General features: G+C 53.9%; 2 protein-coding genes across 3 annotated transcripts; one reads left to right on the forward strand and one right to left on the reverse strand.

Annotated features, from left to right (window-relative positions):
• The first annotated feature begins 966 nt into the window (after window positions 1-966).
• COPS7A (COP9 signalosome subunit 7A) lies at window positions 967-4,873 on the forward strand. Its single transcript, XM_086610756.1, has 7 exons — window positions 967-1,128; window positions 1,257-1,332; window positions 2,497-2,585; window positions 2,663-2,865; window positions 3,332-3,437; window positions 3,779-3,930; window positions 4,276-4,873. The coding sequence occupies exons 1-7, from the start codon at window positions 967-969 to the stop codon at window positions 4,313-4,315; spliced, it is 828 nt and encodes a 275-aa protein (XP_086466882.1). The 3' UTR covers window positions 4,316-4,873.
• A 9,833-nt stretch (window positions 4,874-14,706) lies between these two features.
• MLF2 (myeloid leukemia factor 2) lies at window positions 14,707-25,812 on the reverse strand. 2 transcript variants are annotated; one of them, XM_086610850.1, is made up of 8 exons: window positions 25,789-25,812; window positions 22,095-22,168; window positions 19,631-19,757; window positions 19,134-19,169; window positions 17,166-17,219; window positions 16,624-16,749; window positions 16,128-16,287; window positions 14,707-16,035 (listed from the first exon to the last, which is right to left on the reverse strand). In XM_086610850.1, exons 1-8 carry the CDS (start codon window positions 25,810-25,812, stop codon window positions 15,857-15,859), a joined length of 780 nt encoding a protein of 259 aa, XP_086466976.1. In that variant the 3' UTR covers window positions 14,707-15,856. The 2 variants fall into 2 exon arrangements, with proteins under 2 accessions (XP_086466976.1, XP_086467042.1); XM_086610916.1 differs by lacking the exon at window positions 25,789-25,812 and having other exon boundaries at window positions 14,707-15,237; window positions 15,870-16,035; window positions 22,095-22,152.
• Window positions 25,813-27,419: the final 1,607 nt, after the last annotated feature.

A 27,419-nucleotide genomic window follows, 5' to 3' on the forward strand; every position in this document is an offset into this window, starting at 1 on the left:
AGGAGATACTCCCAGTGTACCGAGAACGTTTCCATCCTTGCGGAATGTTTCAACGGTCATTTTACGGCCCTGCCCTGCACCAGGGCTGCGTTTCTCGACAACCGCCATGCTTAACGATTCAGCGGACAGCAAAGCAAATTTTTTCCCTTAAAATTAACGCGGCAGAGGAAGGCGGCACGCAGGGATTTAGGAAACGTTCGGCTTAAAACACGTAAATCCGGCGCTTTGCAACATCAGATTTGTCACGTTTACACATCCCCAAAGCGCTGCCCGAACCAGCGAGATCCTAACGGCGCGAAGGCAAAGGCCGGTACACCGGCCGTATCCCCGTGCACCGGTTTGAATTCCGGTGTGGCGCTTTCCGAACAGATCCCTGAAATATGAAAAATACCGCGCGGGAGTTTTCCCATCGTGAGTATCGTCCGGATACAGAGCGGATATTCCCCCAAACGCACGGAAAGACCCGCAAACACGTGGGATATTCCCAGGGCACCGGTGACCGGTGCTTGTCGGACACGTTCCGGTACGACCGGGCAGCTCCGGGGGGGGGGGGGGGTCTGACGGGAGGCGGGGGGCGAAGAGGAGGAGCACAGCGCACCGGTGCGGGCGGTGAGCGCGGAACGGCGCGGCAGGAGCGCGCCCGCGGCTCTCCGGTGCGCGCCCGCGGCGCTTCGGTCCGGCGGCAGCGCCCACCCCGGCCGCCTGGGGGCGCGCTGGCGGCGGGCCCGCCCCGCCGCTCGGCTGCGCGGCCGGCCAATGGGGAAGCGGCGTGGGCGGGCCGCGCCGCCGCCTCCCCCAATGGGAGGTGCGGTGTCAGCACCCGGAAGCGGTCGCTCTGCGCCCCCGGTGCCATAGAGGAGTGGTGGCGGGGCGGGGCGGCGGCTGAGCCGTCCGGTGGCGGGGCCGGGACCGGGCGAGCGCGGCGGGGCTGGGGCCCCGCGGGGAGGGGGGGGCGGCGGCAGCGCCATGGCGGCCGAGGGGAAGGTGGCGGGGCAGAGCCAGGAGCAGTTCCTGCTGCTCGCCAAGGCGGCCCGCGGCGCCGCGCTCGCCGGCCTCATCCACCAGGTGCTGGAGGCACCGGGCATCTACGTCTTCGGGGAGCTGCTGGACATGCCCGCCGTCCGGGAGGTGAGACCGGCCCGCCCGGGGCCCGCCCGGCCCCCGCGGCCTGCCCGGTGCCGCGGCCCGCCGGGCCGGGCCGGGCCGTGCCCGCGGTGCGGGCGGGAGGCCGCGCCGCTGACCCGGTGTCCCCGCAGCTGGCCGACGGCGAGTTCTCGCCCGTGTTCCGCCTCCTGACCATCTTCGCCTACGGCACCTACGCGGACTACCTGGGTGAGGCCGGGCCCGGCGGCGGGGGTGGGGGTGGAACGTGGTTCCGGGGCCCGTTCGCCTCCCGGAGATCTGTCGGTGCCGGTAACGTGCCGGAGAGCCCAGTCGGTGCAGGTCCGGCCCGCCGGACGCCCGCTGCGGTACCGGACAGTAATGAGTGCTGCGTGGGGGATCCCCGGAAACATCTGGACAAAGATGTTTTTGAGGGGCGAGGGGAAAGGCTTGGGGGATCCCCAGGAACATCTGGACAAAGATGTTTTTGAGGGGAAAGGTGTGGGGGATCCCCGGGAACATCTGGACAAAGATGTTTTTGAGGGGAAAGGTGTGGGGGATCCCCGGGAACATCTGGACAAAGACATGTTTGAGGGGAAAGGCATGGGGGATCCCCGAGAACATCTGTACAAAGACGTTTTTGAGGGGAAAGGCGTGGGGGATCCCTGGGAACATCTGGACAAAGATGTTTCTGAGGGGAAAGGTGTGGGGGATCTCTGGGAACATCTGGATAAAGATGTTTTTGAGGGGCGAGGGGAAAGGCGTGGGGGATCCCCAGGAACATCTGGACAAAGATGTTTTTGAGGGGAAAGGTGTGGGGGATCCCTGGGAACATCTGGACAAAGATGTTTTTGAGGGGAAAGGTGTGGGGGATCCCCAGGAACATCTGGACAAAGATGTTTTTGAGGGGAAAGATGTGGGGGATCCCCAGGAACATCTGGACAAAGACGTTTTTGAGGGGAAAGGTGTGGGGGATCCCCAGGAACATCTGGACAAAGACGTTTTTGAGGGGAAAGGTGTGGGGGATCCCCAGGAACATCTGGACAAAGATGTTTTTGAGGGGAAAGATGTGAGGGATCCCCAGGAACATCCGGACAAAGATGTGTTTGAGGGGTGAGGGGAAAGGCTGAGGTGTCCGCTGGGATGTGCGGAGCTCTGTGAATAAGGCACGGGGCAGCTAGAGAGGCTGGCATGAGGCTGAGGGGATGGAAAGCTGCTCGGAAAAGGTCTTTTGGGCTGGGAATTAACGGCGGCGGCGTGGCGAGACGGGCATCGCTTGGGGGGTTGGTGGGCAGGAGCTTTGAGAAACGGGCATGGTGCAGATGTGTCCGTGCAGGGCTGGGAAATGGAAAATGAGGTGTAAATTCTTATTCCCTGTTCTTTTCCCAACAACAGCTGAAGCTGCAAACCTCCCTCCCTTGACAGAGGCTCAGAAGAACAAACTGAGGCACCTGTCAGTTGTCACGCTGGCGGCCAAGATCAAGGTACTGGTCCTGCTTTTCCCCAGGCTCCCCAGTTCCACTGGGATTGCCTCCTGCGAGTTACTGTCGTGTCTCCACAGTGCATCCCCTACTCCGTGCTGCTGGAGCAGCTGCAGCTGAAGAACGTCCGGCAGCTGGAGGACCTGGTGATCGAGGCCGTGTACGCAGACGTGCTGCGAGGGAGCTTGGATCAGCGGAACCAGCGCCTGGAGGTGGATTACAGCATCGGGAGGGACATCCGGAGGGAGGAGCTGAGCACCATCACCCGAACACTGCAGGAGTGGTGAGGAGGAAGCCCCCAGGACTAACACCCCCAAAAAAAAAAGCTTGCAGGAGCAGCCAGTGGCTTGCCTGGATCCTCTGTGTGTCGCTGCGGGCTAGTGTTGGGAGGTGGCCTGCTCAGTCCCCTTTTCCATATTCCAACAGAAAGTAATTTTCCAAAAGTAATTTTCCGAATTGCTCTCTTTGCTGCTGGAGGGGTGATGAACCCACCGTGAGCTTTCCACAGGAGGCTTTCTGAGTAGATATCTGTAGTTCCTGACCCAGTGTCACTTGTTATTTGTCCCCCTCCCAGGTGATAATGTCGCTACATGATTACGTGGGACTCCTGCTCCCGTGTCTTCCCTGTCTGGTGTAGCTGTCACCTTCCAGTCTTTTTGGCCTTTGGAGTTGAAAGCTGTCACCTTTCCTGTTTCTTCCTCTGCGGTGTGAATTACCTGGCGTGTTCAGTCCTTTCACTTTCTCTCCAGGTGCCAGGGCTGCGAGGTGGTCTTGTCGGGCATCGAGGAGCAGGTCAGCCGTGCCAACCAGCACAAAGAGCAGCAGCTGGCGCTCAAGCAGCAGATAGAGAGCGAGGTGAGTGTGCCAAGGAGGGAGCTGCTGGTGCGTCTCGCTCAAAAACGACCAGAACCAGTACCCTGTGGTTGTTACGGTCTTTGCTCAAGTCAGCAAACCTTTTCCCTGGGCCAGACCCACCAGGCAGTGGTGGGTTGTGCCTGAAGAAGAGTCCTGAGTCAGCAAAACACTCCTCTGCAGTGCAGAGGTCTGGGCAGCTGTTAGCTCTTTTGTTCGACCTGAGCTTGCAGCTCTTAACTCCAGGACTTGCTTTAAAAAAAACAAAACCAAACCCAACACAAAAAAAAAATCCAAGCTAAAAACTGGGAAATTCCTTGGTTCTTGCTTTTGTGCTGTTGCAGGTGGCAAACCTTAAAAAGACCATTAAAGTGACAACAGCAGCCGCTGCAGCAGCCACATCCCAAGACCCGGAGCAGCACCTAACAGAGCTCAGGGAGCCGGCCCCGGGCACCAACCAGCGCCAGGCGAGCAAGAAAACTTCCAAAGCCAAAGGGTGAGGAGTGGGGGTGAAGCTCGGGGGGTTCCTGAGGGGCGCCCTGTTCCAGGGCAGTGAGGTTTGCTCCCTGGGCAGGGGATGGTCAGAGAGGTTGGCCTCATCATTGGGATCAACATCTCTGATGTTCTCTGACATCAGATGGTTCCTGCTGAGTTTTCCCCCTGCCAACTTGAGGGAAAATCTCTGCAGCTTTTGACACCAAGCAGAGTTCATAAGCCTTGTGTTCTCCTCTTGCGAAGAACATCAGCTGCCCTTCTTGGCCTGCATTTAGAACAGGAAGTCAAGGATGAGCCTGAGTGTCCACTCTGAATTTTCTTTTTTTTTTTCCTTCTTTCTCCACAGGCTCCGGGGCAGTGCAAAGATTTGGTCTAAATCAAACTAATCGGATCTCCCTTCACAACTGGGAGGGTGAGAGGAAGAGGTTTGGGGGATGGAGGGGTAGCAAGGGTCCCAAGTGTGATGCTTCTGAGCTCTTCTCTGAGATCCATCTTGCCAGCTAGTTCTCCTGCATGTCTGTCCTCTTTCCTGTCTTCTTCACCGACGCTTCCCAGGCGGTGCCTCCCTCCTCTTCATCACAGCATTTCACACTAAGCTCCCAGTTGCTTGCCTTGCTGTTTCCCCTGCCCCCCGAGCCCCCCGTCGCCGTGTGTTTCTCTCCTCCTCTCTCCCTGTCTTTCGACAGGTCCATAAAACTGTGTCAGCCACCTTTGCCACCCGCAGGGCACCGCAGAAGCTCGGGAGGAGTGCCCTGGTGCTCCGCAGTCGCTTTGGCTCTCTGAGACCCCTGGGATACTTTGCTCCGGGATGCAGCTGCCATCTCGGATTGTTTAATCTTCGTTTTGCTAGGTGGGAGGGTAGTTTTTGAAGGGATTCTTTTAAAAATATATAAATATATTATAAATATATATGAGACAATAAAAATTATAGATCTATGGACATACCGGTACAAACTTGTGCTCCTGTGGTGGTGCCTCTTTGGCTTGTGTACTGGTTCTGGGTGTTCCAAAACAAGTTGTGATACTGAGAGCCACTGTCCTGTTTCTAGGTGGAACATATCCTCAAAATATCCCTTCCTTTTCCAAAGTGCCGTGCCACAGTAGCTCGATAGAGCCAGGACAAGAGCAGGAATGAATTGTAAATCTTACTGAAAGAGGTTCTTGTGTGATCGATTTGCTTCTGGGCCATTCCAGAGAAGTGATTTTTGGGCAATCTCAGAGGAAGAGGCGAAGACTAAGGAGAAAGTTGGTGTTTATCTCAATACCACGTGCTCCATGATCCTGGACAAAATGGGAAGTGGTGTGGGGACTTGTCTAGAGTGGAAGGTGACAGGGTCAATGCTTGTCTGGGTGCGTTCTCGGGGTAGAGATGCTGCTTAAGCCACGTTGGGAGTCTCATCATAAAAAGGAAAAATAAAAATAAATGGATGCCTGTGAGATGCCTGGAAAAAAAAACATCAGATTCTTCAGAGGGTGCATCTTTGAGGCTGGCTGGAAGCCGAGTCAGTCGGATGTGGGTGTCACACTGCTGTTGCACCGCGGTGTAACGCTGATGTCGATGTAAAGTGACACTGCGAGTCCCACCCCCGCTTGGTTCCACCTCTTTCCTTGTGCCAGTGCTAAAATTTGCTTCCCTGAACCCGGGTGTCTGCGCGTGAGCAAAGCGCTGAAAAGTTAATCCAACGAGGGAAAGTCCTGGTCTTTGTCTGCACGGAGACTTTTCCAGTTCCCTGCTCTTGGATGAGTTTTCTCCTGGATCCGTGGGAGCGAGGTGCAATGCCATCTCAGGTTTGTGCAATATTCCTGTTTTACTGGTTCTGCACTGTGATCCAGCACTGACTTTGAGGGAAACCCCTCAACCCGTGAACTCATAGGACTTTGAAGGAGCTTCCTTCCCTGTGTATAAGGTCACAGGGCTGGGATATGCCAAGGTGCCCCGGGGTGACTCCTGGCACTGGCTGAGGTCTCCAAAAGCTCGGGCAGCCCCACACCTTCATAGAATCATGGAATGGTTTGGGTTGGAAGGGACCTCAAAGATCATCCAGTTCCAACCCCCCTGCCATGGGCAGGGACACCCTCCACTACACCAGGTTGCCCAAAGCCTCATCCAACCTGGCCTGGAACACTTCCAGGGATGGGGCAGCCACAGCTTCTCTGGGCAACCTGTGCCAGTGCCTCACCACCCTCAGAGGGAAGAATTTCTTCCTTAGATCCAACCTAAATCTCCCCTCTTTCAGTTTAAAGCCATTGCCCCGTGTCCTGTCACTCCACACCCTTGTCCAAATCCCCTCTCCAGCTTTCCTGTAGCCCCTTTAAGTACTGGAAGGTGCTGGAAGATCACCCCGGAGCCTTCTCTTCTCCAGGCTGAACAGCCCCAACTCTCTCAGCTCCGGGGCATCGAGCCCCTTAGCTGTGGCATCTGGAGGTGCCAAGCAGCAGAGGTTTGGTGTGAAGTTGTTCAGATGAGAGGTGCAAATCTGGGTCAACCAAGCTGGGGTTGTCTCAGCCCACCCAGAGAGGCCCTGCTAATTCGCAGCAATAGGGAATCTTCCTGACGAGTCCTGCTGTCCCTAAGTTGCAGGGACAGGTGGTGACAACGCTTCCAGCTTTTGTTTGAGCTACCTCGAGCCTTGGTTGCTCCACAACATGTCACCTTCCTCTGTCTCTCCCAGTGAGGGAAGTCGCCGTGCTCGCTGCGATTATCTGCAAGAAGCACTAATGTCCGTGCGCGTCGGATTCTCCCGCTCCCTGGGAAGGGCTAGTCTGGGCACGAGGTGCCAACAGGGCAGATGGTACCTGGCAAGCCCTGAGCACCTGCCAAATGTCTGGCACCTCCTGCCCTTTGACAGAGGAGCCGCTTGCAAAGCCATCGGGGTGCGATGCAAAGGAGCGAGGAGAACAGGCTTGGGATGGAGCGGAGCAGCCGGGAGAAGCACGTGTTGGGACAGCCGGCCGAGATCCAGCGGGAGCTGAGCGGGAGCAGGGGCTGGAGCGTGGCTGGAGCGGTGGCACCTCCAGGGAGAGCTGAGGTCACCACTAATAGGGGAGATTTGTGGCCCACGAGAGTCCTGCTGCCACTTAGGGAGAGCAGCCACAGCAGCCCTTTGTCCCGAGGGTCTTGGCTCCTCTCCGAGCTTTGCTCCCTTTGACCACTCTGCAGCTATTAGGCACGTGAGACCTTTTTAAACACCCTGAATCCTCAGTTTAAATCCAGGCTGCAGATCCCAGGGGTGGTGCTGGAAGCATCCCTAAGCACTCCATACCGGTGGCACGCGACATGCTCGCGTGAGCTCCGTGCACACGTTGGCATCGCTCTCGTGAGCACAGAATCCCGTGCACGGGTGGCAGCAACCAGAGCGTGGACCAAGCCAGGGCCACCGGGGAGCTCACCCCACCAGCCCCAGGCTGTGCCAAAACCCCGGGCTTGGATCCTCGTGGCTAAATCCCAGCTGGTGCCAGTCTCCCTGTGTCCTTCTGCCGTAACTTTGCTTTGTGGCACCCGGCTCGTCCCCCTCTCCGAGGCTCAGCTCAGCTCTCCGGTGGTGGCATTTGCCAGGCACAGCCGCAGGCTTCGCTCCCACTTCCCGTTTTTTTCCCTGCCCCTCTCGAGGCTGGTTGCGTGGTGGATTTCAAAAGAGTTTAATCCCAAACTTATTGGATCAAGGGGGCATCAGCACAGCTGTGAGAGTCATTCATTTTGTTTACTTTTCCAAGGGAACACCTTTTAAGACCTCCATTAAGAAAAAGGAAGCAGAAGGTAGCAGAAAAAATTACTTCAGCCCTTTGGTATGACCGAAAAATAAACGAGAGGTGCGAGGTGTGGAATGGGAATATTGCTGCGAATTGCCTTGCGATGGCGGGCAGCACAGGCTTCCCTTTGCCCTTCATCTGAAAACCATCATTTTTATTTTCCTGCTTGCTTCAGCCGTGACTCGCCATTTCCCTCAGAGAGGGTGTTGAGATTAATTAATTACTTAACATTTGTAAATCACTTTGAAGATGGCGAGAGTGAGATAAGTACTGCGCGTTATTATTACAGGTTTCATTTTAATTGTAAATGTCTCTCTGGTTTTAACCTTGTTTTCTCCCAAAGACTGAGAAAACAGCCCCTGAGTAGAGCGGAACAGAAACCCCTGGACACCCGACACCCTGGCAAAGGACTGAGGTTTCGGGGATTGTAGAGCAGAGGGTGCGGAGAAGCCTTTGTCCCAGCTCTGGAAGCAGGAGATCCGCCAGCACACAAAGTGTTAACGACTCTTGCACGGTGATTCATTGCAACCCCACTTTGGGTATTCCATGTGGGGCTTCAGCATCTGGGTTCGGAAAAGGGAGGAGGTAGAACAGAACAGGACAGGAACAAGAAGGACATGGAGCTGCTGGAGCGGGGCCAGAGGAGGCCACGGAGATGATGGGAGGGCTGGAGCACCTCTGCTATGGAGACAGGCTGGGAGAGTTGGGGCTGTTCAGCCTGGAGAAGAGAAGGCTCCAGGGAGACCTTCCAGCACCTTCCAGTGCTTAAAGGGGCTACAGGAAAGTTGGAGAGGGGCTTTGGACAAGGGTGTGGAGTGACAGGACACGGGGCAATGGCTTTAAACTGAAAGAGGGGAGATTTAGATGGGATCTAAGGAAGAAATTCTTCCCTCTGAGGGTGGTGAGGCACTGGCACAGGTTGCCCAGAGAAGCTGTGGCTGCCCCATCCCTGGAAGTGTTCCAGGCCAGGTTGGATGGGGCTTTGGGCAACCTGGTGTAGCGGAGGGTGTCCCTGCCCATGGCAGGGGGGTTGGAACCGGATGGTCTTTGAGGTCCCTTCCAACCCAAACTGTTCTGTGATTCCATGATTCATTCCATGATTCTATGACCTGAACGGCTCTATCCCCGCTGGCTTTTGCTCCAGCCGCTCCGTGCCAGGGTAACGGCAGTTTTGTTAGGAATTGGCGTTAATGACGGTAATTCTTCTTATTGCATTAATGGGGGCTCAGTTCCTGCTGGGGAACTTGCTGCTGCTCCTCTTCTTGAAGGTGTTGGGGTGTCAGGCACCTGCTGCCAGCAGCCACTGTGGTGCCAGCCTGTACCTGGGGAGTGGGAAGAAGCGTAAGAGCTGGGCGAGTGCCCTGCAGGACCTGTCCGAGGTTCTCCCCTGGTTTGTGCTGGGGGGTCTTTGGAGGTAGAGGTGGTCTTTGTGCTTAACCACCCTCAGCAGGAGCCAACATTTTGCTCACGGGGGTTGCCAATGCCGCCCTTGGCTCTGTTCTCCAAATGAGACACATCGTGGCTGGGGGGGGTGGTTTTTGATGAACGGATGAGCTGGTGTTTGTCAAAACTGTCAAAGATTCCAAAGCCCCCTTCATGCTGGCGGGGGGGTGCGTTGGCCAGGGGTTGCATCTCGTGACAGCAGGTTTCCCCAAACTTCTCTGGGGTGACCAGAGAGGACGGTGGCCCCGTCTCCGCTCAGCAGCAGGACGCACACCCGCTGCTGCCATCTTCCCGTGAGTCCCCAGTGCCAGCTGGGGAGTGGGTGCTGCAGCCATGGATGGGTGGGTATCCTGGTCTGCTTCCCACGGGACCGTACCATCCCCAAACCGAGGGCTGTGTCTGCCTCCTGCTGCAGCCAAAGCAGCCCCCTTGGATGACGCCCTGGCTCTGCAGGACAAGGTAGGGCAGGCAGAAGAATCCCATGGTCCATGCATCTCTCATCTCTGCCATCCTCTGATCTCCTTTTTATGCCTTGGAATAGCTGCTCGTTTTCCTTCTGTGACCCCTTTCCCTCTCTGCCATCCTCTCCATGGCTGTCTGTGTTCCCACCTGCAGAGCTCTTCTTTCCTCATCCCTTTTCCTACTACTAGTCCCTGCTTAGCTGCAATACTCAACAAAAAAAAACCCACCTTCTTTCTCTACGGGTTCCTCAGCCACCCACCTTTTGGGTGTTTCTCTTCGGGGCTGCTCCAGTTTTCCGGCAGCATCCCCGCCGATGCAGCGTGGAGCTGGGCTGGATTTCTGTCCGCCTCCTCTGCTGGTGCCAGGCTCTTCCACTGCTGGGGGAAGGAGCTCGATTGCAACAAAATTCTTTGTGCAACGTGCAATTATATTCATGTTGTGATGAATTCAATAGATACTGAAACGTCAGCGGGATTCAAGAGCTGGGAGCCTTGGATCGGGTACCAAGAACGTCCAGAATCCCTGGAGCGCTCATGCGTGCATTAAAACCAACTCCAAATCCTTCTGCTCCAAGGCACGGGTGAAGCCCCAGCCCCTTCAGATCAGGAGAAAACGTTTCCAGAGAGGCTTCACCCTGTCTCCTGCGGAATTCCCTGCATCTGCCTTGGAACGATTTAGCACCAGCTCCAGGATGTGGGAAGATGGATGGGCTGGTCAGTGGGAGCAGAAGCGAGAAGGAGGTTCCCAGGGACCGAGTGTCATCTCTACCAGCATGGTCTCGTAATCCCTTGGGAAAGCTTGTCAAGTGCCAACCAAAACCTGGCTAATTTTATTGTCCCCATGGTCCCCTTGGCAGGCTGCCCCAGAGCCTGACTGCTGCAGTGGTTAGAAAGTTTTCCTGATGTCCAGCCTCAACGGATGTGCAGCTGGTTTATCTTCTCTTGTGCCTGTGCCAGGGCAGCTTCAGCTTCAGTGGTTCTTCCTCCCTGGTGTTTATGCCCCTTGAAATTAAGGGAAATAAACTTCGTTAAGCTTTGCTTAACTAAGGCAGGCAGCTTCCTCCTGCCTTGCCAGCTCTCCAAACCAAGCTTTTTCTCCAGTTTACAGCCAAGAAACTTCTGGGTTTAGGTCCTACGTGCCTTTTCTCTTTTACTTTGTGCTACAGACTTTAGTTCCTTTGCTGTTACTGACACCTTTAAGGCCACCTAATTCCTCCTGGCTGATACCCTCATCCAGCCTGGGAAATCTATCTGGGTTTATTTATTTACTCATGTATTTATTTTTTTTTTTACAATTTATTTATTTTTTTTTTACAATCTTTGTTTACTTTTTCTCTTACTAGTAAGGGATGGAGGTCGCGAGGCGAGTATCTCTACTTCCAGCTTACCCCTTGGATCATTACAGCACAAGCAGTTGGAGACAGGTAGTGTTTATTCTATTCCTCTCCCTTTGTATCTCCTTTTTTCCCTCCTTAAATTTGTGTTAAGTGCCCTCAGGTTTGATAAACCCAGCCAGATGTGAGGAGAGAGTGGAAGCAATAATAACCTAAGCAGAGCTTCCCCCTGGGGACACTTTTTGAAGTGTTGTCTTTAAGGAAAAAAAAAAAAGAACATTCACAGGAGGAAAAAAAAATAGTTACATTTAAGATGAGGCTGAAGAAGAAAATCAAGTCGTTTGTTTAGAGCATTTTGGAAAAGTAGAAGAATGTCACAAAATCAAACAAGCAATTTTAACCTCGATCTCGTATTGAGGTCCCTTTACATCCTGTTGTTCTCCGACGTGGGAGTGGGTGCCACGGGAGCGGCAGTGGGATTTCACGCTCTCGCCCGGTGGAAGTTCATGTTTGTATCCCAAACCAACCACGGTTTGTATCCCAAACTTTGCCCTGTTTCCTGCAGCTCACTCGGTGGTCCCGGGAGCTTTGAAGGACCTGTTGGGTGACCAGGTTTCTTCTTCCCCTTCCCACCCTTCCCAGCAGTTTAGCGCTGCGCCAGCCTGCTTTCCACTCCCATCCATGGATTTTTTTAAAGCCCAGAGGGACAGGTACAATCACATCCTTTGGCTTCTCCAGTGGCCAAGAACTACCTCACCCCATTCCTGTGCCCGCTCCCCAACTTCTCTCTGAGACACCCCAGCTAGGTTCAGAGCAGCGAGAGCTGGAAACCCCAGGTTTACTGGAATGATCACGCTCTCCTGTGAAGGTCCACGTCCCATTTCCAGTCCCACCATCAGGGAGCTGCCAGTTTCTGTTAGGTCGAAGAGCCCTCTGCTGTCAGAAGCCCCATTCCCACAGAGGTAACACCAACCCCGTGCTCAAGCGGAACGAGCTCAGACACAAAGTCTTGAGGTCCTTGTGGTGCCACTCGGTGTTTCCAGGTTTCAAGCCACCCTTGTTGCTCCCTTCTTGAGTTCTCCTAGGCTTTGGTGTCCTTTTTTGCCTCCTGTACTCAGGTTTCACACAACGGGTTCGCTTATCGTGATACAGGGCAGAAACTTCACCTCCCTGCTTGGGGAACGCGGGCTGATGCCTCCCCGTGTGACCCACCTCCACAGCTGAGGAATTACACAAGTATCCAAAATTTACTGGGCTATCTCCCAACCCCCTCGTTCTTTTCAGAGTCCCTCCAGAGTTTCCAGAAAACAATCCTCCAACTTGAAAGAGCCCAGACCACGTTTATTTTCCTAGAGGAACGTCATTCTGCTTCCAGGGCAGCCAAAAAATCCTTGTTGTTTATAAATAACCACCACCCCAAGAGTTATGGGCTGCTCTGCACATCTCATCTTTTTTCCTCATCATTTATCACTTTCATTGTTCCTTGACTCCTCCGAAAGCTTTACTATCTTCTTTCAGATCGTTAATCAAGTTACTAATGAACGTTAATTTCGGAACAGCATCCTACTAGAAATAATTTCATATTCTGAGGACTCTTTTCCTCCTCATTTCTTGAAATCTATCCAGGAACTAATATTTATAATATCAGGCCTTTGTTGTTTTAATTATTTTTTTTTTTTTTTTAATCAGAGAATAGTCTGGTGTGGCTGTGACAGCACGTGCTGGTGTGACCTTTAACTTCAGGTTGCTGTAGCACCTTTGTTAACCCAACCTGTGATTTATCAGAAAATATTACAGTTGTTGGGCAGGAACAATCCCAAGAAAGTGAGAGCGAGAACATCATAAAACCTGATATGTCCCTTTTTTGTGTTTAAACTGAAAGCGTTTTCCATCTCTTATCTTGACTTCACACCAGTTTACCTGGTTTACTGTGGATATCATCTCATTTACTGTTTATAAGCATCAGCACAAGGTTATTTCCTCTTTGAAAGGGGCACAGAGCTTCAGGGCTACCGACAAAAACATTTAAGGACAAAGTTCCCGCGAGCTTTAATGGCTCTTATTTTCATAATAGATTTGAAAATATGGAAAACTGAATGTACAACAAACAAAAAACCTGAAGTTTCTGTTCTCTCTGTGTGCAGCTAAGCCACTCTCCTCCTGGTTTACATCATCCATCTTTCTACCAGTGCTTCCACCTTTCTCCACCTCAATCTACCCCCCCACCCCCTTTTCTTCCCTTGCTCCCTCTTTTTAAACTTGGCAAAAGGCTTCCACTGGGGTATGGATCTGCCCTCCTACCTCCTCCTACCCTTCACCTTCCTCCACACCGCCGACCGAAAGGCACTGCCGTGCCCAGATCAATGCCAGCCTGGAGCAGCTGAGGCGGCTTCTTCAGCAGAACCCCAAGCAGCAGATGAAGAACCACCTCCCAGGACCAGAGGAGTCAAGAGAGGTTTACCATCCTCCTCCTTTCGGGGAAAAAAGCTCCTGCTCTCTGGAGTCAGAGGTTAACATCAGCAAAGGCGAGACCCTCCCAGTACGCTTCCCGTGCTTGCTTTTTGGGTTGAGATCTCTCAGACTCTCTCCTGGGCTCTGCTTCCCAGCCTCAACACAAGGTCCTCCTCCAACTGAACCTCTTTTCCATTTCCCTGGACTAAGCAGAGCTTTGTCGGGCCCGGAGAAGGCCAAGATGTTGGAACTGACTGCAGAGCAGTTAGCAGGGCTCCAGCAGCCAGAGAACACAAAAGCACGCACGGGTCCCGATCCGTAAGCGGCGTAGCTCCTCCTTCATCCTTGCTCCCTCCAGGACCTGCCTCAACTACGAGGTTCCTCCAGAAACCCAGTCCACTCCCAGCCCCCTCCAACACTTACTTCAGCATCTCAACCAAGGTCCCTCCCTTCAGTCCCCTGGAGACCTCTCCAACTGCACCCTGGATGCGGAGCCACCACCTGAAGCCCAGGACTCCTACTGGGGTTGGCATGGGGCAGAACGGCGCGGGGAAGCAGGGATGGAGCCTGCCATCGGCTGCGGCTCCGTCCTGCGCTTCCTTCCAGGGTGGAGCACGTGCAAACTCTGCTCGGAGCTTTCAGGGGCTGGATTCTGCATCCTGTTTTCAGGGCAAGATCATCGGTCCTCAGCGAGGTGCCTGTCCCTCTGACAGTGCCCGGATGTACGACACGGGGTACCCGGCAAGATCCCGGCACACCACTTCCAAGGGTAAGTCCTTCACCAATTTCCTGCCTCCTGCTCCAAAACCCAGATCTTCCCTAGTCCTGTATTCCTGATGCCTCTCAAGTTTCACCCAACACCGAAGAAGTTCAGAAAAGGTCGTTTGTGACGACGTCAGCCTCAGTTTCAGAGAAATAAGGCGAAAATCTAAATCCTGCGGCCGTGCAGGAGCCCCAGAGGCCCAGTTCAGGGCTGCACGGGTGACCAGGCACCGAGAAGACCAACCCATCTCCCCCAAGTGCACAGCAGAACCGCGGCCATCAAGGTTACAACGGGTAGTTTTGCAAACGGTGGGTCCTTGGCTCCTCTTTCACAATTTCCATGTCATTATCCCGCTTTGTGACTATATGGGAAGGTTATAAGGCCATTTTCTGGAAGGAAAGAAAGCCTTATAATTAAACACCAAGTTTCTCCTCAAGAAATTTCCCAAGGGTATGAAAGAGGTTACTTAATTCCACAGCAGGTACAACTGGGTTAGCTGAAGGTAAAGACTGATCCAACAATTCTTTACAGTTTGTTTCTTTATTCAGTAAACATCTAGTTACAAGTTCCACAAATTAAAAAAGTGGGGGAGCTGATTGAAGAGGGGTCGGGGGGGGTGGGGTGGGGCCCACAGGCTGATCCAGCTCCTGTTCTGCTCCTCCCTTCTCTAACGCACACATCCTGCTTCTCCACGGCTGCACCAAGGAGCAGGAGGGGAATGGAAGCCCCTGTCCTGGTGAGGGGACCCACACGGGGTTCCCAGCAGAATTCCCTCATTATTTCTTTCACAGGGGACTAAACACAACCTTCAGAACCAGCCCAACCCAGCACAGAAAGAGTGGAAAGGATGGAAAAGGCAAGGTGGCAGCTCCTCACGCCCACCACTACTGGCAGAAAGAACAGAACCGGGGAGAGCAGGAAGGGAACGGGCATTCAATGCGTTCCTTGCACATCAGTGAGATTCCCCGCGCCCCACCGCGGCACCCAAACGGGGCGAAAAAGAGCAATGCAGGAGATTAGTCGCTTCGTTTCAACTCTTAAGTGGGAGGGAAGTTAATACTAAATTAGGTCCAAGTGGTGCTTTGAAGGGGCTTCACTGTCTGTACCTGGGAGGAAGGGAAACGGAGAACATGAAAACAGTAAGTGTGACTGGAAAGCAGCAAAGAAAACAGATACAGACTTGTTTAAACCTGATGTCTAGGCATCAAAAAAAAAAAAAAAAAAGGAAAAAAAATCCCTTTTCAAGCACTAGATCCCATCCTAGTGAACTCTATTCAAAACACAGGAGAGCAGACACCAGCACTTGCTTCTATTTCAAACTGGACCGACAGCAAACGGTCTCCAGGTTCCACACCACGACAGTATAAACACTCTACAGATCCCGATCCGACATCATTCCACACCATTTCCATCATCAGCTAAGGCAGACACCACACTTCTTTGCTGGTGACAAAGCAAACTTAAAACAGCTTCCACCTTCCCATTCAGACGTATTTTCTCAAAATTCACGTCTTCTCCTGCTCTCTACATTAAGTGGGAAAACCCATTTCCAACCAAGGCTTCAAAATGATAGAAGATTGAGGCAATGAAAGACTAAAATCACACGGCTGAGAGGCAACCGCGCAGCGGAAGGTGAGGAAAGCAGCTTGGCAAGACTCACAAGAGCGTGTAGGTCGATTTGGGGGTGGCCACGCCGCACCCCCCCCCACCAGGTCTGCTCTGGGTTCACCAGTCGTACCGACGGGACTGTCTGGAGGGAGAATCCTCAGGGCCCTGGATCGCAAGGCGAGTCCCCTCGGTGCGGCGGCCACCGCCGCCTTCGTGACGCCGGTAATCCAGCCCCCGCTGCGGCCGGAATCGCGACGTCTCTCGCCTCCACTCGTCGTCGAAGGCGGCTGCATCGCCTACGGAGGGAAAGAACCCGCTCGGATGCTCGGGGAAGAGGTGGGGAAGAGGCACCTGGGCTTGCTGGGAGGGGGACACGGCCAATACTCACTCTCGTCCATGTTGATGTAGTCCTGCCTCTCCTCCTGGTCACCCGTGCGATGGTTCCGGGATCGCTGCATGATGTGGGCCCGCTCCCTGATGTGGTGTCCAATCGACATCTGTTCCAAGCCACTGTCCGAGTCCCTTACGGTCCGTCTGGTCTCCCGGATCTGGGGGCACATTCCCGTGTGGGATCAAGATCTGGATTCACCCTCCCAGCCCCGTAAGGTGCTCCCATTCTTGCCTGCAGTACGTCAGTCACACTGCGCTCCCAGGATGTCAGGTGCAACATAACAACGAGGGAAAAATGGATTCCACCCCCCACCAGCACTTCCCATCCCCTCCCAGTGGCCCTCAGCACGGTTCAGTGAGTCGCCAACGCGTTCCTCAAACCACCAGGGACTGCAAAGCACAAGTGCTGCGGGTGGCCACCACACAAAGTCCACCCACCCCCAGCAAAACCAGCAGCCTTGTGCTGGGAAGGTGCAGTGAAGCCTCCTCCTTACCCCGCCAGGTGCAGAACGCATCTCTGAGGTCTCCTGATAGACTTTGGGCCCGTCCCCCAGGTTGGAATAGGAGATGACAGTCGAGGAGGTAAATGTCTGGCAGTTGGCACCACTTGTCATGTGCTCCTGCAAGAAGAAATGGGGAATGGTATAAAGAGGGAATGGGAGGGGAAAAGAGATGGCTGTTAATTCTCTTTCTATACAACAAAGTAGGGAAAAGTTACACCAGGACAAGTATAACCCCCATGTGGTCCATCCTTCTGGAGAATACATCTTCCTGTCAAATTAATCCGTGTTTCTTGCTAAAGAAGTCTACCCCGACACTTCCCTCCTCGCCCATCTCTCCGCCCTGCACTCAGGGTACGCCTCAGGAACAAAATCCCTGAATCCTGGCCATGAAGCAAGGCTCAGCCCCTGCCATCCCAGCAGCTTGAGCACAGCCCACACCAAAGACACGCAGTAAGATGGGAGACATCAGAAGGGACGGCAGGAGCACCCTCAGCACTCCCCTCAATACAGACTGGTTTATGGAGAGCTCTTACCATGTTTCCAATCATGTCGTTCATCATCCCAAACATGTCTATAAAGCCACCTGCCTGATGAAAAGAGAACACAAGAACAGTCAGCTTGGAAAGATACCAGAGGAAAGAACAACAAACTATCTGCAAGGGACAAAAATCTGCTGCCTAAGAAAAAAAACCTTGTTCTTTTCTTTTTCTTTCAATAGTACAGGAAAAAAAAATTAAAAAGGATCTGGGGTTGCTGCTCTCTCCGCTCTCTCAGGCTGCACTGCCTGATCTGGCTCTCCAGGTCTCTGCATACTGCAAAGGTTGCTCTTTCCACTGGGGTTTGACTCCCGATGCACTGGGCTTTGAGAGCCCGGGCACCCCGCAAAACCAAGAGAAGGAACCTCAGGATGGGCACTAACGGTGATCTTAACCATGAGACAGTCACCCCCCGTGATGTTTTCACCTCATCACTGTCAGCTCTTCGTTTAAACCACAAGGAAGTTTCCACTGATTGTCTTCTTTCTAATATAACCACAAGTTTTCTTATTTTCCCTACAAACACCTGACTTTTAATCTGCTAAACCCACGGGCTGCAGTGACATCCTGGGCCAGCAGGTCTCACAGGTTCATTGTGCAATACGTAAACAAAATTGCCATGTCAGTTTAAACTTGCTGGTTTTTTCGCTTCCCCCAGTAGCCTCTTGTTCCTGTTTTCGGCACAGCAGGACTCACACACGATGTTATTATCCTTTGAAGTCTATCTGCTCGTGTGCTTATTAATCCTTCTCTGAGCTACAACAGCTCCGGGATGCTTAGTCTCTCTCACCGAGGCAATCCTGCAGAGCCAGGCAGCTAAAAAGTTGCTGGATCTGGAATAACCTATTTCCACGGTATTATTTTAGAAGATGACAGAGACCAGCACGCTCCAAGCACGGTGTTCTCACAAACACGCAGTCATAGAATCACAGAATGGTTAGGGCTGGAAGGGACTTTCAAAGGTCATCTAGTCCAACCCCCCTGCAAGGAACAGGGATATCTCCAACTAGATCAGGTTGCTCAGGGCCTCGGCCAACCTGGCCTTGAACGTCTCCAGGGATGGAGCATCCACCACCTCTCTGGGCAACCTGTTCCAGTCTTCTACAACTCTCATGGTAAAAAATTTTTTCCTAATATCCAATCTGAATCTACCTCCTTCTATTTTAAAACCATTACCCCTTGTCCTATCACAACAGGCCCTCCTGAACAGCCTCTCCCCATCTTTCTTGTAGGCCCCCTTGAGGTACTGGAAGACTGCTAGAAGGTCACCCCGGAGCCTCCTCTTCTCCAGGCTGAACAGCCCCAACTCTTTCAGCCTGTCCTCAGTCCTTCTCATTCCAGCCCTGTTCACCCACAGCATCCTGTTGGCTTTTCCATCCGCCACCGCTGGCAAAGGAGGTTCAGTAATCACCTCTGCCTACTGATGGCCCAGTCTTTTCCTCGCCCCGTCACGGTTCCTCCATTACCTCCACACAGATCTGCAGCTTCTTTTCAGACATATGAGGTTATTAAGAGACTATCTGCTCCTGCCGGACATTCCCTGTCCCAATTCCTATGAAATATTGTGCTGTAACAGCTTTAGGGCTCTTCTCTGGTCAAGGTGCAAACACAACCTCCCCGTATAAACAGCGTCGGAATTTCTCCTCTAAAACAGCTCACAGACTGGATTAAAACATTAGAGGGGAAACAGGCCTGAAGTCGTACAGCAACTCAATGACAGAGGTCCAAGAGAAACCAGTTGTCTCCAGTTTCAGTTCAATAACCTCTTCCATACCCTCTTTACTATAAATCCAGAGCTCGTTCTGGTCTCTTCACCCCTTCCTCCCCTCGCTACCCGTTAGGATTGATGGTCTTGCTCACGGATGGCTGCATTTGAGCACTGGTTGCACACAGGGCTGATGAATCTCAGTACGGAGCTGCAACTGGGAAAGCCTCTAATTTGACCCAGAAAAACAGAGAACTTACCATGCCGAGCATCCCAAAGGGTGAAACGGCTCCTGCCTGCCAGGACAACAGAAAAACAGAACAGAGAATGACCTTGCAGCAGTCAAAACTGCTCAGAACTTCTGAATCTTCCTCAGAACACCCTCATCCTTCTCAGAAACAGAGCTGGGAACGCTCAGGCCCAACAGACAGACCGGGAAAGTGCCCCACAGACTCAGGGTGGTTCGAACCGCATCGCCCCTAACGAACCAGACAGAAGGCGATGCTCCTAAATTTTTCCCAGTCACGTTGATTTATGTCCTTAAGAAATAACACGAATTTCTTCCCTTCCTTGCACTCAGCCTAGAACACAGGTGCACGTGGAGTAAAGAAAACGACACCACCACCACTGTTTTACAGATGAATTCCGTGCCCACCGCCCGTGGGAAGGCGAGGGCTGTGCCCAAATCAGTCATGGGAGGAGACAAGCTAACGAGGCAGTTTAAGAAAGCCCACCCTGGACTGGGTCCCTCTTTTACCTGCATCCTACGGCCAGCTTGGCGCGCCCCAGGTGTGGTCCCGTCGGTGATGCCAAGGAGTGGGCCGAACCCGAAACTTCCCGAAAGCATGCGGTTCATGTGCTGCCGGTGGATGGCAAAAGGGTCCCTTTTGGGAAGGTTGAGAGAACACCGGTGAGGAAGGATGACACATAACCCACGCGTTCTGACTTTGAGTTTCTCTTATGTGACTGTACATTCCTTTCCAAGCTGAAAATCCAGAATCCCAAGAACTCAGCGTTGCTTACGGTGATCCTGGGGGCTGGAAGGGACCTCTGGATCCCATCTCATTTCTTGTAATAGCAGGTATTGCACCACAGAATCCCTCTCGGGCACAAACTGATGTCTGTTCAGAAGCAGTTTAATGTTCTACTTCCATTAACACTTCAGGGCCAAGCATGGCCAAGGCCATTCCAGAACCTCACTGCTCTAACTGATGAAAGCCACTTCTCAGACCTGCAGTCCACGTACCACCATCATTTCACACTCATTTCCCCTCGTGCCATCAAAACCCTTTAGGTTAACAGCTCTGCAAAACAATCAAACCCTTCTAGAAGAGCAGTTCTTCACTTTGCAGGAAAGTGCACTAAGACCCTCCTGGCTGCCAAGAGAGGATTACACTTAATGGGACCGGAGAGCACGCGATCCCAGATATTATCCTCTCACCCCGTCACACACACGCACACAAACACACTGGAATGCAAGGCTGAAACCTCTGGAATGGACTGTGTGACATCCCTCTGCCCCAAGTAGCCTTCATCTGCTACCTTGATACGTGTACACCTGTCAAGAGATTGAGATCACACACAGCTTTTGCAGATTTGAGAGGGAAAGGGAACAGTGATTGGCGTCCCTAACTGGTTTTCCTTCCTTTCCTTCTTTTGCAGCCTCTGCTTTGAGAGAATCATAGAACCATCTGGTTGGAAGAGACCCTCAAGATCATCGAGTCCAACCATTCACCCTGCACTGTCAGGGTCCCTAAACCATGTTCCTCGGCACCAAATCCACACGGTTTTTAAACACCTCCAGGGATGGGGACTCCACCACCTCCCTGGGCAGCCTGTTCCAATACTTCCCAACCCTCTCTGGAAAGAAATTTTTCCTGATATCCAACCTAAATTTCCCCTGGCGTAACTTGAGGCCATTCCCTCTCATCCTGTCATTCCTAACATAGGAGAAGAGACCGACCCCCATCTCCCTACAACTTCCTTTCAGGTAATTGTAGAGAGCGATAAGGTCCCCCCTGAGCCTCCTCTTCTCCAGACTGACCAGTCCCAGCTCCCTCAGCCGCTCCTCATAGGACAAGTTCTCCAAACCCTTCACTAGTTTCGTTGCTCTTAATGCTGCAGGCATTCACACAGGCTGGAGAAGCCAGGAGAGAAAAAGCAGAATAAGGACAAATTGTCACATGATACAGTGGCCACAGTAAAAAAAAAAAGTCTGGGAAACACCACAGCATTTCTCTGCTCATCTCACAGTCTGCACTGGAGCAGAATAACCTCAACAACAGCACGGAATATTCCTGAGATCACACATGCACCTACGACAAACCAGTACTTTTCTGTCTCCACTCGAAACGCGCCCCGAAATAAAAGCCAGACTCATACCTGCCACATCAATGAGAATACAGAGTCATTCTGTGACTAACTGGGACACCGAGGTCTCCTCTCCTGCTCATTTGTTTAAAATTTTTGCTTATTACCAATCTTATAAGCAAAAAAAACCCCCAGACTTTATTCTACATAAATTAATTCTACTGAATTTCTAGCAGTGCCGTGCTTAACATAATCAAATTCTTACAGTATTACAGTCTATTCCTTATCTGCTTTGCCAAGGACTGCCAACTCCGTTTCCCTGCCAAAATTTATCAATAGCATCCAATTTCTGGGTTGTGGACAGAAACAAAAACATTCTTCAAAAGGAATCCGAGGATCTGGGACCCTTCGTTGGATTTCTAGGCTCCTATTTCAAAACTACTTGTTGTCTTCTCCTGACTTAGCTCCTCACAACTCGACAACTGCTTCAACGCTCTTCTCCAGCTCCGTTAGGGATTTCCCGTGCAGGACAGCAAACACGCACCGGATGGAAGAGGAGATTGCATCCATCTGAACCAAAATCCTACTTTGCTCAAGAAAAAACAGAAAAACCCTCACGCAAAGGAACACATTAGGAATTCCATCCCCCTCTTCCTCAGACAGCTGCCATGCCTTTTGGCCTACTTTATCCCATGACTCCAGAAACCAGACCAACGCCAACCAGGTTATTCCCTGCGCTTCCCCTTCGGAGAACGTTTGGATTTGTCTCCAGACAGCTGCTGCGTTGCGGTATTTCCCGCAGCCCGCACTGCCTGTTCGGACCCCCCCACCACCCCGCAGCCCCCCGGGGGGCGATACGCGCCGCAGCCCCCCCCCCCCCCCCCTCCCCGGGGATGCCCAGCTGGACTCACATGGCGAACATGGGGTCCTCCGGCTCGCCATCCCTCATCAACCGGAACATGCTGCCCGCGGTCGGGGGCGGTCTCTGCGGAGGGGAGAAGCGGGTGAGCGGAGGGAACGGGAAGCGGAACAGCCCCCCCCCCCCCCCCCCCCCCCCCCGCATCTCCCGCATCGCCCCATCCCGGGCGGGCGCCGGCAGCGCTCCCCCCGCGGCGCCATAGCCGCCCCCCCGCGGCTCTCCCGGCCCCGTCCGCCCCGCCGCGCCCCTTCCCCTGCCTGCCGGTGCGTGCCGAGCGGCGGGTGCGACCCCGGCCCCTTCCCCTTCCCCTTCGGCGGCGGCAGGACGCCCGCGGGCCGCTCACGCCTGCGCTGCCATCGCGGCCCGGCACCGCGCTCGCCCCCGCCGGCTCGCCCCGCGCATGCGCAGCCGGCTCGCCCCGCGCGGCGACGCGCTCACCGGGGGAAGGCGGCGGGGAACGACCGGGGATGGGGCGGGCGGGCGGGGGGGGAGGAGAGTCCAGTCCCGTCCCGCCCCGCCACAGCGCCCCCTGGCGCCCCGGCGGCCCCCCGCGGCGGTCGCCAGCCCGGTGTGCCCGCCGGGAGCGCTGGCTGCCCCGCGGCCCCGGGCAGCCGCGCCCGGCTTGGCACGGCCGGCCCCGCCGAGTGCCGGTGTGGCGGCTGCCTCAGGCCCGGCCGTACCGGCTGGGAGGCCTCGGCGCGGCGGAGCGGCGCTGCCGCCGCCCGGCAGTGCCTGGCGGAGCCGGGGGCGAGCTGCAGCTGGCAGCGGGTGCAAGCACGGCCCGGTCACAAGGGGCCATTGTGCCCCGGGCGGAGGCGGCGGTGGATGGGCACGGCTGAGGGCGAGGCAGGCGCTGGAAGGCTCCGTGCCTCCGCCACGCTCACCGGGCAGGGCACACCGCGGGCATGGAGGCTGCCAGCTGGCAGCTCCCAATAACCACAACCCCGTAGCTCGCTGCCAGAGCGCGTGGCTACGTTCGGGCCAGCGCTTAGGCCGGGCTTCCTGCGCAGCCCGGGCACGCAGGTGCCAGCCAACCAACCTGCTCGCCCGTGCCAGGGGCACAGGCGTTGTACAGGCACCAGTGCGCCGCTTGGGCAGGGCAGTCACCGGGAACCACTTGCCTGTGCCAGAAGTGCAGGCAGTGTACGGGCACGAGTGCTCCGCCTGGGCAGAGCATCCACCAGGGCAGCCACCAGGAAACACTTGCCCGTGCCAGGCAGTGTACGGGCACCAGTGCTTCACCTGGGCAGAGCAGCCACTGGGAACCACTTGCCCATGCCAGGAGCACAGGCGGTGTATGGGCACCCGTGCTCTACCTGGGCAGAGCAGCCACTGGGAACCACAGACGGGCAGCTGCTGGGAACCACTTGCCCATGCCAGGAGTGCAGGCAGCGTACGGGCACCAGTGCTTCACCTGGGCAGAGCAGCCACCGGGAACCACTTGCCCATGCCAGGAGCACAGGCGGTGTATGGGCACCCGTGCTCTACCTGGGCAGAGCAGCCACTGGGAACCACAGACGGGCAGCTGCTGGGAACCACTTGCCCATGCCAGGAGTGCAGGCAGCGTACGGGCACCAGTGCTCCACCTGGGCAGAGCAGCCACCGGGAACCACAGACGGAGCGGCGGCGCGTGGGGCAGGCACCCAGAGCGGCGGTGGGGAACCACCACAAATCGGTGGGGTGACAGCCTCTGTCACCATCCCTGGGGGAATGCTGGTTGCCTTCGGCTACCGCCTGCTCCACTGGGCGAGGAGGAAGAGAGCGGACTGACTCAGTCCAGCTCGAGACCAGGGCAACCACTGTGGTGGTGCTTTTGTTGACTGTTGCGTCCTGCCCTCCATGGCGTGCGAGCCAGACTAAGCCCGTGCCAAAAGACTGGAAATAGCAGGTTGCAAGATGTGGTTGAGAAATCCAACTCCTGGATTGTGGCAGGAGCCATGTCCTTGGATTTTGGAGCCTGACAGAGGAATGTGACCCGGTAACATGCTTTATGTGGCGGAACGCATAGGGGACTTGGCAATACTTCTTTCTACAGCAAGTCTCACAACTGACTGGTGTCCAGAAAGAACAGAAGACCTCTTGCTGGAGGCCCATGCCTGTGCAGAAGACTTCAGGTGTCCCCCCACTGCATCTAGAAAGTGCATTCTTCAGAGGCTGAAACTAATGTCCACAACACGGGAGCTGTGGACAGCACAATCGTAGAACCATAGAATGGTTTGGGTTGGAAGGGACCTCAAAGACCATCCGGTTCCAACCCCCCTGCCATGGGCAGGGACACCTTCCACTACACCAGGTTGCTCAAAGCCTCATCCAACCTGGCCTTGAACACTTCCAGGGATGGGGCAGCCACAGCTTCTCTGGGCAACAATGGTGCAGGATCACAAGGTGGAGACGGATCCTACGGGCTGGGCAGTGGCTACGCGGTGACAAACCTCTCGGGCAGCGCTCCGTAGGGACGCTGTTGGTAGGTGAGCTGCGGGAACACGCTCCTGCCAACTGCTCAGAGCTTAGCTGAGAGCACTGAAGTTCATTAACGCTGCCTCGGTCTCTCTGCTGCTTCTTTTGCTATCCTGAATCATCCTTCAGAGCCCTCCAGACTGGAAAGCCTTTCCTGTTTGGGGTGTTTTCCTTTTGCTCTGAGGCTCTCCTGGCGTTTGATTACAGTGTGTGGAGTTGACATCAGGTGGCAGGATTCAAAGGCAGGTAAAGAGTTTCTTGGGCAAGAACGTAAGCATCTTTTTTTTTTTTTCTTTTTTTCCCCAGATCTGGGATAAAGTTACTTGCTGTCCCCCAGATACCAGTGATCCTCCCACACCTGGAACATCCTAGAGATGGTAGGATCCCTCAGGTTTTTTCCAAATACTAAGTCAGGCACCGCTGCCTTCCAGACACACAGACAGGGAAGGAAGAGAACAGAGTTTGGAACAAGTATTGCTTTGCACATTCTTTTTCTGTCCCTAATGCTGCTCCTCCGCAAGTGGCCTGCGACCCAAAGGAACCTGTGTTACCAAAAACTGTGTTACCAGTTCAGGAAACCTTGAGAGAATCTGGCTTGCAAAGAATCGTACTGGGGGCTAACACTGGGTGAAACCCTTGCAGGAGGAACTGGAAACACAACCTTTTTCCAGGGGCACGGACAAGCCCATGGTTCTGAGGAACGCAGAGGCTGTGTTACTGCGCTCGTTGTAGGAGAGGTTTCTGCATCGTGCTCACCACGTTGTGTCCACCGTGCACCGAGGGGGTGGCCACTTGCTAGGTTAGAAAAACGAAGCACATGGGGGTGTGAAGGAAAAGCAAGACTCCCTTCTTGCTCCTGCCACATTCCCTAGGCTGCTTCTGGTTTCCATCATGCATAAAAGCCACTAACCACGTCCCTCCATTCCCTTCCTTTCTTTTTTTCTAAGCTACCCAGGTTGTGCTGGAGGCAGGGGAAGGTGGGGGGGAAGGGGAAGGAAGAAGGAGCTCAGCAGGCAGCCAGGAGGAGGTGAGCGAAGGGCAGAATGGAAGAGGGATGAATGGCGCCGCTGCCCTCAACTCCACCTTCTTCCCCCCCCCTCGCCATGCCCAGCACCCTCGGTGGCACCGGCAGCCACCGGGGCAGCCACAGTGGAAGCATTTTAAAAGCAAACCGAGCATCACGTGGGGAAGGTAAATAAACAGCACGCTGAAAAACCATGCCTTGTTACCTGCTCCTTCCAGGGACCGATCATTGTGGCCAGGAAGACAAGAAACCAGCTTCTTAATGCGTCTCCAAATGTTCCAGGGCCCCTGTGGATGCCTGTAAGACAAAAGAAATCCTCGTTATCAGAAGTCGGAGCTACCCACAGCCATTTCCTCATTGGTTCCCTTCCTCTGTGCCTCTTACGTAATCCTCACCCAACAACTACCTCTGACCTCAGATGAAGGGCACCCCGAGCCAAGGACAGCTCCGATTCGATTCCCAGACGTGACAATTCACGTTTGGGATGCCAGAGCCAGCTTGTGGTGGCTGCGGCTTGTGTTGCACGTGGCAGGGATTACTTTCAGAATATTTTGCTGGTGTTAAGAACGGGTCTGTCACACTGCGAGTGAGAGCCACGGCCTCCATCTGTGCTGCGTGAGCAGAGAGAGCTTCACGAAAATCATCACAGGAAACCTCGCTCCCCTTTCCAGTCTTCTGGCAGGCTGCATCACCCCTCATCCCTCCCTTCTACTCCTCTTGCTTCCTCTCGTCGTGCTACCTACCCCGCTTCCAGCCCTCAGGATGCCATTTTCCCAATGCAAAGTTGGCCGGTGGTTGAATTCTTGGGTATTTCCTCTTGACTTCAGGATACAGCACTGTGAAAGAAGAACAAAACTGATTATCTGCCTGGATTTTTAATGGAGGCAGGGCAGAAAAATGAACACTAAATACATAAATGCGTCCAAACGCCTTCCCTCTGTGCATTGAGATGTTGCTAGTTCCACTTCAAGTAAAAGGACAGATACTCTTTGTGCCTGAATTTATGCAAATCCACTTAATGCAAATACACAACCTTCTGCTGTTCTGTTGTTCAGCAAACAGTTGGGAAGAGTTTTGGAACCACTTACGAGTTAGCTCGCAAAACAAAATTCTTGAAATACCCACTATTGTGTTTTGCTTTTGCTCAGAAAACTGCCCAGAGTTTGTTCAGCCTTCGATACAAAATCTCCATCCCCCATCCCCAGAATACAGTGATGAGACTGTCAAGGTATTAAAACAAAATGCATAAATATTGGCTTCTAGGTGCGTGCTCCCTGCATGTGCTAGAAGCAGAAAAATAAATACCACGCATGAAATCCCGGACACGTATGCAAGTACGTGCTCACGTATGAAGCTTAACACGTGCCTCAGTAGACCAGGACCATACTTTCTATACTCACAAAAGTAAATGCATGGAATGGAGAGAAAATATCAGCACTGTGCAGGAATGGGGTACGTGACACAAAACATAAAAACATAAATACAAAGCACAAAACAGCAAATTGTCGCTTGTCGTACAGAGAAAATGACATTCGTCTTGTTCTGCGGGCAGACACTTGTATTGTCTGTGTTCCCCAACAATGATCTACCGTGGAACTTCAGCACCTCCCTCATTTTGCTGAAGGATATCAGACTCTGAAAAGGATGGAATATATTCTGCTGAGTTGGCAAAGTGGCTCGAGGCAAAGATTACAGAGTGGGCTGAGAAGGGACTCGCATCTCCAGACCGCACGACGAGTTTACTCGCGTTTGCAACGAAGGGAAAAAAACAGATGGGAGAGGGGAGCCGGGAAAAGCTGCAAATCGATCCAGCAGATGAAATACAGAGTGGCAAAA

This window comes from Tauraco erythrolophus, chromosome 1 (genome assembly GCF_009769465.1).
Source record: "Tauraco erythrolophus isolate bTauEry1 chromosome 1, bTauEry1.pri, whole genome shotgun sequence".
Taxonomy (NCBI): Eukaryota; Metazoa; Chordata; class Aves; order Musophagiformes; family Musophagidae; genus Tauraco; species Tauraco erythrolophus.

Bases quoted from the DNA above. Each gene is read 5' to 3' on its own strand.
- COPS7A (XM_086610756.1), top strand. From the start codon at position 967: ATGGCGGCCGAGGGGAAGGTGGCGGGGCAGAGCCAGGAGCAGTTCCTG. The intron at 1,333-2,496 runs GTGAGGCCGGGC...TCCCAACAACAG, and splicing joins CACCTACGCGGACTACCTGG to CTGAAGCTGCAAACCTCCCT. The intron at 3,438-3,778 runs GTGAGTGTGCCA...GTGCTGTTGCAG, and splicing joins AGCAGCAGATAGAGAGCGAG to GTGGCAAACCTTAAAAAGAC.
- MLF2 (XM_086610850.1), bottom strand. From the start codon at position 25,812: ATGATCGGTCCCTGGAAGGAGCAG. The intron at 19,170-19,630 runs GTAAAAGAGGGA...TTGTCCTGGCAG, and splicing joins AAGCTGGCCGTAGGATGCAG to GCAGGAGCCGTTTCACCCTT. The intron at 16,288-16,623 runs GTAAGGAGGAGG...ATGTGCCCCCAG, and splicing joins TGCGTTCTGCACCTGGCGGG to ATCCGGGAGACCAGACGGAC.